The 12,525-nt window shown below is 36.9% G+C and overlaps 1 protein-coding gene across 2 annotated transcripts in view; it reads right to left on the reverse strand.

Moving 5' to 3' along the window:
• Nucleotides 1-12,525, reverse strand: part of XPO4 (exportin 4) — a 124,411-nt gene that overhangs the window by 66,070 nt on the left and 45,816 nt on the right. For both annotated transcript variants that reach the window (XM_008958510.6, XM_055097151.2), the window contains exon 4: nucleotides 10,844-10,982. In XM_008958510.6, coding sequence (XP_008956758.3) covers nucleotides 10,844-10,982 — 139 coding nt within the window. The remainder of the gene's footprint in view (nucleotides 1-10,843; nucleotides 10,983-12,525) is intronic.

Raw genomic sequence — 12,525 nt, forward strand, 5'->3', positions numbered from 1 at the left:
CTGGCATGAAATATCTGTTGAAGGTGAGAGGTGACTGATGGTTCCATGAGTGACTAATAGACTATCTGTCCATTTTGTATATGTCTGAAATTTTTCTTTAAAAAATGTAAACATAGGCCGGACACAGTGGCTCACGCCTGTAATCCCAACACTTTGGGAGGCCGAGGCAGGCAATCACCTGAGGTCAGGAGTTCGAGACCAGCCTGGCCAACATGGTGAAACCCTGTCTCTACTAAAAATACAAAAAAATCAGCTGGGCATGATGGCAGGCACCTGTAGTCTCAGCTACTTGGGACACCAAGGCAGGAGAACGCTTGAACCTGGGAGCCGAAGGCTGCAATGAGCCGAGATCGCGCCACTACACTCCAGCCTGGGCAACAGAGTAAGACTAAGTCTCAAAGAAAAAAAAGTAAACATAAAGTTAAATTCCTATTTGCCTCTTAATCTCAACTAAAACAAGCATGACTATATAGCTAATATTTATGAAAGGCACAAAACCCCATACGTTAAAGAAGTTTCTCAGACTTTTCCACACCTGGAAGTAAATGCAAATTCTCTAGCGAATCTAGGGGTATGATCAAAGATGCCTTCTGCAACAATAAAAGTTCTCTGAATGCTACTGGTTTGGCATAAACACACACATTTTGTAATTTTACTTCAAAATATACATGATTTAATATAAAAATGTCCCTTCCTCCCAAAATCTTCAAGAAACCCATTTAACTGCCTTTGTATGGCCCCAGGCACTTGGAGACAAAGAAGCCAGGCACTAAGGCCTCTCACAGAAAAAAACAGTTGATCACATATTTCTGTCATTTTACTGTTTAAAGCGATCTCAAAATTCAGAAAGTACAATCCCTTCATTTTTTTAGTTAACAAAATTGTTAATTTTCAAAAATTTTCTTTTAAAATGATTAATGATTATAGTGCCAGCAATTAACATTAGACAGATACATTTAAATAACATCAGGATCAACTATAAACATGATTTTTAAACACAGCTAGGCTTTGGTGGGGAAAGTAGATGTTAAATCAAATTAATGAGATTCAGAGAAAAAATTTAATTCACAATGATCTAATGATGAATCCCAAGATCCTAGGATCCTGAAAACAATTTTTCATTTACACTTAGCTTTTCACTTATCCTTTCTAAGACTCTAGTCAATAAAACATTATAAACACATCTAAATGTTTGAGAAAACTTGTCTTACTAAAAAAGGAAATTAATTTCTGAATCTCAGATGAGATAACCTATTAAAAACAGAATTCACACATAACATAAAAACCTGCAAGCTGAAAGAACCTAGAAGCACTCTATTAAACAAATTCTTACTCTTACAAATAAATAATCTATACTAATTTTTCACAAGTAATTTACAGCTTTCCACAGATTGTGTTTTACTGCATTCACCACAAAATGGCTTATTTTAAAACTATCACCATATTCAAGTTTTCAGGAACATCTCTCTAATTAATGATCACAGCCATACGTACTCACAAAAGCTTTACTTTTTCACATGAAACAAACATTTCCCAAGATAACATGTGGTTTACGGTCAAGATGAGAAACAAATGAGTGAAGGAGAGGGGCGGGCAGGGCAACGACAGGTGAAAGCCCTGCTAAAGCTACTCCTGCAACTACAAACTTCATCAGACAAAACAAGGAGCCCTAGTGGCATGGAACTGCTTTTTAGTTACAGCAATGAATATATCCCTCCAAAACAGCAAACTTCCACACTAATGAAGTACAAATTCACCCATAAAAACAAGTACATTTTTAATCGATGAGAATTTAGAACAAAATGCACTTATAGACTTAGCCCCCTGAACACGTAAGAATCTTTCGTTTTTAAACAATTTTTTCATCCTACAAAAATATACTTCTATCTTAGAAAAACTAGAAATCGTAGAAAAGCACAACGAAAATAAAATTGTCTACAATCCTACCATCCAGGAGTTATTACTGTAACATTTATAGCTTTCCAATTTTTTGATGCACAGATATAAATTTTTATATACCATTGATATAAACCCAAATATAGTTTTACATTCTACTTTTCCACTTTATACCTATGAAATAAAAAGAAAAAAATTTAAAAACAAATGTGTTCTATTTAAATATACCACTTAAAGACTTAAGAAATACATAAAAATAAATTATTGGTACAGCATTGTTAGAGGTATTGCAAGAAATCAAATATTCTGGCTTTAACTGTACCTACGATTATCAGCTTCCAAGGAACTAAAATTCAATAGGATATTTTCATCATTAAAATATACCAAATAGTATAAGCTCTCCTTAATTTGGAAATCCTGTAGGAATATGAGATTACCATCATAAATATTAATCATACTACACTAGTCTGGCTCAAAGGTGCCAAATGAATAGAGACTCCTGGGGAATGATGAATAATTAAGCACTGATTATACATTAAGAGAGCAAAGTACTTCAACACATATCAACAAAGTATTTCTCCCTATTCATAGGGGAATTAAACATATCACTAAATGTCTAGGACTCACTTCTAAATATGTTTGCTCATTTTCAATATTTAATTATGGATTAAATCCCCTTAAAATGAAGTTACTCTCACATTGTGTTGTAATGAAGATAGCTAGGGAAGCAAGCCAAAAATAAAACTCCCAAGGGAGAACAGAGGACAGCTTCTTCCCAGGAAAGAGAGAGGAAAGAAAAAAAATTAAAGCATCAAATCTGCCTAAAGGAGATCACCAGCTTTAGCTTTTCTTACCCTTAAAGAATGTTCTTATCTGCCTCCTTCAGACTGTTAGGTCTCAATGGGCATCCCGAGTGCACTACCCCCTAACTCACCCTCTACTGACCAGTATCTTCAAGTGCTGCCCCTCTGGCCTTTGTCAAAGTCAGAGCTAGATATTTTTCCATATCAGAGACAGTGGCTCTGATACTTAAGACAGCCGGAAACAAAAGCTGTAGTAATTAATGTCAGTGAATTCGGATCAAAGTTGACTAACTAACTGATTGATAAAAGACTGCCATACTAAAATACACAGGAATTTGCCCAGTATAAAATACAAATCTTAAGACTTCTAAGAGGTTAATACAACAATACTTCACTTATCTAAGATCATGAAGAATTAAGTTAATATGTTAATTTTGTAAATGCAGCAAGCAAACATTTTTAATGAAACGTCCTATAAATTTTTCTTAAGGAATTATTTCTATGGCAATTATATGATATTATACTTCAGTGACTACTTGGAAGCTACTAAAACATAAGGGGCCTTCCACCCGTTGGCAACGTGGTGCCAGATCCCAATGCTTGTTGATTTATGTCTGCTTCATAGCTTTTCTCAATCATCCTTTGTTGTTGTCTATCATTCACTGCTGCTGGCAATTTGACTGCCACTAACAGGTAGTTCTAAATGGATCGTTTTCATTTGCTCACAGGTTAGAAACCAAATAAAATTTATTAAAATTACATCTAAAATAAATGATAAATAAAAACACTCTGCAGGACTCTTTCAGGAGTCCAATACAAGAATCCTGTTGTTTGAATCAGTTAGAAAATCTGGGCTCTAACAGTCCAAGATTTCCTTCTTCAAATAACTGTGGTCAAAGCCCTTCGTGTACCTTGACCTCAGCTTTCTCATCTATAATAAGGGCTACCACCCTCTGCCATACCTAATTTGCATAATTGTCCTAAGGTTCAAATTGCATAATGCTTAAAAATACCATGTAATTATACCAGGTTACAAGAAGGTAAAGTAGCAGCTGTATTTTTTATCATTATCATAGAAAATGACAACCACCTATTTCAGCTTTTTTTATTCTATTCCTTGATGATGATCTACATTCTGCAAAATTAAAATTACTAAATGTGTTACACCACTTAAAAAACAGAGCTATAACTGAAGCTGTATCACTAAAGCAATACAGTAAATGTTCAGTAAATGCTGTTTGGATTAATGAATCAGTGTTTACTTCTATGCCCAGCACTATGTTAACATAACAGAAGTTGGAAAATAAATGATGTGTTCCCTATTTTTTGGTTGTTTATAAATTTCTACAAGAAAATTTTAATATGTCAAACAAGTAGAAGACAATGCAATGAGGTGTCAAGGTTATAAAAAAAAATCTAATTGTCTTCTTTCATTGAAGTACTGAAAATTCACAAGTTAATTCACTGGCTAACAATTTAAGTAACTCTTATCTTCACATTGAAAGTCTTAGACCAGCATTCTCATTTATTTCTAGCAAAAGCCATTAATTTCAAGCTAGTGAAAAAATGCCCTTCAGAGATAGCTTGCCTTACTCACCAGCTTACTGTCACAAGCCCAAGATACTCAAACACTAACTCCAGCTGACAAAATAAAATACTCTTGTTCAGAGAGAGGATTGTCTCTTATAATAGCCTGGCTCTTACCCCAGGAACTTTATTACCAAGAATAAACTTTATGAAAGGTTGCCATACATAAAGCAGACTTCCAGCTGCTCTTCTATGCAAACATCAATGAGACTTATGATAAGAGAGATTAACTTGGCTATCACATCCAGGGGCTGCCGTAGACAAGTGAATTTCTCACCCACTTCTCTCTAGTATGGCAAAGAGGAAGAAAGGAGATTTAAATGCTAAATTAAACAGCTTTAAAGTGATTTAACGTATGCCTACTGCTTTCAAAGGAAATAAGACACATATGAATTATATATTTAAATACAGATTAAAATTTTAGCTTAAAATAAAAAATTTTGCTACTTTCCTAGGAAGGCAAGTTTCCATATCCCTCCCAAATTAGTACTGACAGCAGGTCTGACACTACTGCAAACTGAGATGAAATAACCACGTAACCTTTATAATTATGGAAGGAAAACATCATAACTGCCCACAAGCTTGAAATAACATTATTTAATAATCATACAGGCATAAATTAACTAAGAATACATCATTTTTTATACAAATTAGATATAATCTTTCCATAAAACTATCTGTAGAGAACCAAGTCTTTCAGATACTTCTGAAAGCCTTTAAAGAAAGCCTAATGTGTTGGTTACCTATATTTTTAAAAAATACACACAAATTGGCAGAATGTGGTGGCTCACACCTGTAATCCCAGCATTTTGGGAGGCTGAAGTGGGCAGATCACTTGAGGTCAGGAGTTCGAAACCAGCCTGGCCAACATGGCAAAACCCCATCTCTACTAAAAATATAAAAATTAGCCGGGCATAGTGGCATGCGCCTGTAGTCCCAGCTACTCGGGTGGCTGAGGCATAAGAATCGTTTAAACCCAGGAGGCGGAGGTTGTAGTGAGCTGAGATCATGCCAATGCACTCCAGCCTGGGCGACAGAGCAAGACTCTGTCTCAACAAAAACCACACACAAATGATTAGTTTCACTCATAGCATAAACATTTTCTTCTGCTTTTCCATACTTAAAATATTGTTTGAGAGAAAAACACATGACTTATTATAGTTCACTTCCCAAGATTCTATGAAGAAAGCAGTGAGAGACTACTAGGGAGAGAGCACAAATACTTGCTGAATAGAAGTGAATATTATCACATTTATTTTACATATTAGTGAACTAATGCCTAGAGAAGTTAATTTAAGTTAGGTTGGCAATAAATGGCAGAGCTGGGATTTAAACCCAAGTGTGAATCCAAAATCAGTGTTCTATTATACTACACTGCCCCTAAACCTGTATAAATGCAAACATGAGACTAGTACAGGGAAATGGACCATCAAAAATCAATTCTTGGCTGGACGTGGTGGCTCACACCTATAAGGCTGAAACAGGAGGATCACCTTGAGGTCAGGAGCTCAAGATAACCTGGGCAACATAGTGAGACCCCATCTTTACAAAAAAATTTTAAAATTAGCCAGGTACAGTGGCACGTACCAATAGTCCCAGCTACTCAGGAAGCTGAGGTGGGAGGATCACTTGAGCCCAGGTGATCGAGGCAGCAGTGAGTTATGAACATGTCACTGCACTTCAGCCCAGGCGATAGAGCGAGGCCCTGTTTCTAAAACAACAAAACAAACAAATGAAACCAATATGTTTCAAAAGCGAAGGGGGAAAAGCCAGACTACATACAGTTTCTGGCCAATGAAGGTTGATGGAAATGTCCTTCTAGAAGAGGTGTGAGGGGAAACTTAATTATCTAATTTAATGGTTCATGAAGTCAACCCTTTCTTCATCTACAGAAAACCTTTAGTTAATTTTCTCTACTTTTCAAATCTCTCTTAAAAATCACCTTTATAAAGAAAGTTTCTAGCCAATACTAAATCAATGTTCTGATCAGTTATCATTCTCCTTTCTTACAGAGGTTTTAATCATCTTGTTCACTATCATTTATATCTGAGACTAAGAAAATATTAAGTAAATTCTTGAACCACTTACAAATTCTTAACAGTCCAAGAAGAAGAGAGGATGATATATGAAAATGTCTGAACTTCATTTTTTTAGGCCTTCCTATTGAGCTAGTTTCAAGCTACTGGGCAAGGACAAATAGGGACAGTGTATGCATTTAACCTGCCATATAGAGAATATTTTTCACATTTAATGTTTTTAATGTAGTCACCAAAATAAATTTCATCCTGCAATCCTGAAATTAAATTCTACTTCCCACTGAAGTATACTGATTTCCTACTATTACAGTAGTTCTCAGCCCTGGTATTAAAAATTTGACTTTAGGCCAGGCATGGTGGCTCACACCTATAATCTTTGGGAGGCCAAGGTGGGCAGATTGCTTGAGCCTGGAAGTTTGAGACCAGCTTGGGCAACATAGCAAAACCCTGTCTCTACAAAAATACAAAAAATTAGCTCAGTGTGGTGGCATGCACCTGTAGTCCCAGCTACTCAGGAGGCTAAGGTAGAAGAATCACCTGAGCATGGGGAGGTCAAGGCTGCAGTAGGCCAAGACTACACCATTGCCCTCCAGCCGAGGCAACAGAGCAAGACCCAGTCTCAAAAAAAAAAAAAGAAAGAAAGAAAGAAAGACAGAAATTTGACTTTAAAAAAAATTTGGAGTCTTTCATGAGAATATTACATTTATCCACTATTCTCAAAGTGTACACACTATGAAGAGAGCAAAATCTTCTCTAACTGAACAGCTATATCTGTTCCAATCATTCTCAGAAGATCAGTTATTTCAGTGGCTCCAAAAAAATCCAATTGCCAGGTTGCAGTGGGACTAGTTTTTGTGCTGGGTCAAATTACCCAAGGGGAAAGGAAGCAGAGAACTCAGTTCCCAAGTATGTGCTCATTCCTGAGGGAGGCAAGGGACTCTTGACCCTTCGCCTGCGCCGTCCCAGTGCCAACAAGCTACTTGTAGGGGGTGAGGGCAGGCCGCATAAATTCTACCCCAATACCAAAATCCTGGCTGGAATGATCACCAAACTAACAAGGGAAAGGCATTAGTCATAAATAGATAGATCTCAGAGTTACTAGTAATGTTCCTCAAGTTTAAATCCTGTCTGTCACAAGGAGCTGGACTCCTTTACTGCACACTGTCAAAATGAAACAAGATGTTCTTAAGTGAAATCTAAAATATGAAGTGCAACTTGATTCAGGGCATTGGGGGCAAGGATAATATTTCCAAGTAGCAGCCTCAGTTGCAAACCCTTTCTCTGCTGTTTTTATCTAAGTATATCCACCACTTCTTTTTCCCCAGGCTATTGATGATGACCAACATTGGATAATGCACATGGCCATTAGTTTGGAAGCAAATTCGAACAAAATTCATAGAAATGACAAGATTACCATTATACAACTCGTGTAGACACTGCTGAAGCATCAGCATCTCATGAACAAAGCTTATAATATTTGGTATATTTGAATATTATGGTATATTTGATTGTAATATTTTATAACATTTTAATAATGATTATGAATATTTATGGCAACACGGAAAATACAGAATCAAATGAGAAAGCAAGGTACACCACATCTATATTATATATATATATTAAAAAAGACTAGAAGAAAACCTGAACAAATGAAAATTGCTTGACTGAGAGCCTTTTCACTTTTTTTATGTAGATATCCATTATTCTTGCTATAATGCTATTTGTGTAACAGAAAATATAAATTGTTAATATTTATAAATACAAATAGCACACTTAACCACAGTGGGATTACCACTACTTATCAACTGGCTGACTTCATGGAAAATGCTTTTGCGGTCAATTGATTTATCTAAAGCTCATGACATGCTGATCAGAAATGGAGACTATGTCTACTACCACAATTTATATTACTCTAAGTAAAAACAGCTTCCCATGGCCAGCCGTGGTGGCTCACATCTGTAATCCCAGCATTTTGGAAGGCTGAGGCAAGAGATCACTTGAGCCCAGGAGTTCGAGACCAGCCTAGGCAACATAGTGAAACCTCATCTCCACAAAAAAACTTTAAAAATTAGCCAGGAGTGGTGGCTTGTGCCGATAGTCCCAGCTACTCAGGAGAGACTAAGGTGGGAAGACTGAGCCCATGAGGTCGGGGCTGCAGTGAGCTGTAATCATATCACTGCACTCCACAGACTGTGCAACAGAGCAAGTGAGACCCTGTCTCAAAAAAAAAAAAAAAAAAAAAAGCTTCCTACTCAGGTACAGTAGCCTGTACCTTAATCCCAGCTACTCGAGAGGCTGAGGTGGGAGGTGGGAGGATTGGCTGAGCCCAGGAGACTGAGGCTGCAGTGAGCTATGCACCACTGCATTACACCCTGTCTCTTAAACTTAAAAAAAGTAGCTCCCCATAATTTTCACCTCAAAAATTTAATATGAACTCTTCTTTCAAGAAATATTCCCACTTCATAAAACAAAATCAAAATGACTTATAGAATGTAAAGATTCAAACATATATACTTTCAAATTTATTAGTTTTATACAAAAAATTAAATTTCACAATACTAAGATTAAGTAAAGGGGCCATAAAATTAAATTATCGGTCTTTAGAATGACACTATCCAATACATTTGTCATTAACTATGTGTGGCTATTTGAATTTAAATTAAAATTTAAAAAATTAGAAAATTCAGTTCTTCAGTCACCCTAGCCACATTTCACATGACCAACTGCCACAAGTGGCCAGTGTAGTGGCTACATATTGGGGAGCACAGACATAGAAAACTTCTTTCAACACAGTAAGTTCTACTGGACAGCACTACTCTTGAGGAAATTTGCCACAAAAATGGCATAAAACTTAATATCACACAATCAAAAATCAAGATGTAAATAAAAATGTTCTGTATCTTGACTATGGTAGGAGTTTACTGGTATACACAACAGTCACAACTTAACGAGGTGTGCATTTTAGACAGACATAGTAATGCATGTAAATTACTTCTCAATAAAGTTAAGGAAAAAAAAGAACAAACACATGACCATTGATGAATTTCTAAGGAAAACAAAAAACACGTAGGGTATATATAGTAAGTTCCAGTCCTGATCAGTTTGCTTACAGATGCCATGGGTCTAGACTCCTGGGGTATCAGTCTGCGGTCCTAAGCAGAGTGGAGGCAGATGGCTGGGAGAGTGAGTTGAGCGCATAGCTGTGTGCGGTGAAAAGTGGTGGACAGAAAGGCAGGAGAGAAGAGATCCAAGATATTGTGGAAAGCAAGGGACAATGTATGTGGCCCTCCTAAAATACACCACAGCATCTCAAACTCAAAGCATCAACTACATCGTTAAAATCACATCCATTAACTGAGGGGCCACTGAAGACAAAAGGAATTAACAAACAGTTATAAGGTACATAGCCTCACATAGATATCTTTAAAATGATTAAATAAATTGTAAAGGTAATAAGCTACCCAAAATACTTAAGGATGTAATAATATCCGAGACTCAGAATGGCCAAGTATTACCAATCTCAATTCTATATGAGTTAAATATCATTCAGGTGATAAAAGTTGATAGGTTAAACAAAGAATCACAGCTAATCATTAATAGCAACCGCAAATCCTCCTGCCTCAGACAGAGTGATTACAACTAAACAGCCACTCTTCAGGCACAACTCCAGCTCTCTAAAAGGTGGACGGGAGAGTGGAAAGGGTGGGAGAACCATGCTTCCCAAACTAATTCAGCCAAGAACAATGACCCCTAATTTGTTCAGTTGACAGTAACTCCTGAAGTCCCATGGCCTATTAGGACAGCAACTTTTAATTATTTTCATGTGAGATAGTTTCTACTTTATTCAAACACTTCTGTAATCACTAGTAGCTGTCAAAGGTTTATTAGAAATGGCAAAACAAAGTTCAATAGAAACGGCTAACAATATTATGGCATATTAGCTTATAATATTTTATAACAATTAAAATAATGATTATGAATATTTATGGCAACATGGAAAATACAGAATCAAACGAAAAAGCAAAGTACACTGCATTTATATTATGTACATATATATTTAAAAAGACTAGGCCAGGCGCAGTGGCTCACACCTGTAATACCAGCACTTCGGGAGGCTGAAGCAGGCGGATCACCTGAGGTCGGGAGTTTGAGATGAGCCTGACCAACATGAAGAAACCCTGTCTCTACTAAAAATACAAAATTAGCCAGGTGTGGTGGCACATGCCTGTAATCCCAGCTACTTGGGAGGCTGAGGCAAGAGAATTGCTTGAACCCGGAAGGCAGAGGTTGCGGTGAGCCAAGATCATGCCATTGCACTCCAGCCTGGGCAACAAGAGCAAAACTCTTGTCTCAAGGAAAAAAAAAAAAAAAAGACTAGAAGAAAACCTGAACAAATGAAAATTGCTTGACTGATAGCTTTTTCACTTTTTTTATGTAGATATCCATTACTCTTGCTATAATGCTATTTGTGTAACAGAAAAATAAATTGTTAATATTTATAAATACAAATAGCACACTTACCACAGTGGGATTGCCACTACTAATCAACTGGCTGACTTCATGAAAAATGCTTTTGCAGTCAATTGATTTATCTAATGATCCTCTTTTTACAATTACTGCTACTGCTAGTAGAATCTGTTCCCGAACATACTTTTGAAGGCTGTAAAACATAAAAATCATTGTGAAAAATTTACCTAAATCTAATACAAGAATACTCCCAAACTTCTCTCTATGCCTGAAGCTACTAATAACATTGCTTACATGTGAGAGTAGAAGAGCCAAAGGGTTATGTACAGACTCCAAAGCCAGGAGGCCTGGGTTCAAACCCAGGCTCCATTGTGGACGGGCTGTATGACCCTGGGCCAGACAGTTAGCATTCAGGGCCTTGGTTTTCTAATCTGTAAAATGAGAATAACACTACTAGTGTTATTGTAAGGGTTAAATGTTCCCAGAACTGTGCCCAGTACATACTAAGCACTATACAAGTGTTATTTGCTCCAGGAAGTGTTCAACAGATGTAAGTCAGCTCCCTGTTAAATATTTGTAGGGAAAAAAAATCACTAAGATTAAGATTCCACTAGTCTGGAGATAAATTCTGATCTAACCTATGTCTACAACTACTAATCTAATCCTAAATCCCATTTCCCTTTAATGTGAAAAGGCAACATACTAGCTATCCGAGATACATCATTATGGAAACATAAAATTGTAAAATACACACACACAAATATTCAAAATGTTCATATCTAGGTTCTGTTCCTCCATGTGATGACAGAAGCACCCATCCCAAGTGGAGGCATTTTACCAAACCCATTTGACCACAAGGGCACAGAAACTTAATTGACTTTTCACAATCTTTTCTGAAAGATAAGGATTAGAAAACATAATCCCAAACTTTATAATCTAGCCTCTGGAATCCCACAAAGATACAACCACCATGTGCCCCTGGAATAAACCCAAACCCCTTAACATGGCTTATAAGCAGTGGGAACCATTCTAGCTTTCCTGGGACAGCCTCAATTCACCTGTTGCCCCAAATAATTATTAATAGTTCTTTATTTCACTCTCAAAAGTGTCCCAGTTTGGAGACCCACCTATAGCCACCAGTGGCTGCTCCTCTCCTTGACTTCTGCCCTTCCACACACACGCACAACTGCAGACATATTGACCTTTCAGTTCCTCACTCCACACTCTTTTGACTTCCAGGCCTCTGAACTTCTATTCCCTCTCCCAAGATTATGACGTCACTTTCTCCAGAAAGTTATTACTAAGGGCTCCCACGGCACCCTCACATGACAGGACATATCTGTTACTACTGGTTCACTAGCTCCCAGATCAGCCACCCACTCTATGCACACTAGCATATGCAAAGCACACTACCTGCTGCATAACATGCATTTATTAGATATTTATACAGATGAATAAATATGTCTCCCTACCGTCAAGACTGAAGTGAAAAAACATTCCTTCAAAACATACACTTGAACCATTTATCTTTCACTCATTAAGCAAATAAATGCAGAGATCCTACTATGCATAAGAATATTAGTTGGCCAAAGGGAATTTCTGTACTTATAGGGGGACAGAATAGTCTCATAGGCACTGACTACTACTAGAAAATGTACATAAAGCTGAAGACTATGACTACAAATGTACACAAACATAGTTTTAAATATCTCTACTGGCAAGAATTAAAATTATTA

This window comes from Pan paniscus, chromosome 14 (assembly GCF_029289425.2).
Source record: "Pan paniscus chromosome 14, NHGRI_mPanPan1-v2.0_pri, whole genome shotgun sequence".
NCBI lineage: Eukaryota > Metazoa > Chordata > Mammalia > Primates > Hominidae > Pan > Pan paniscus.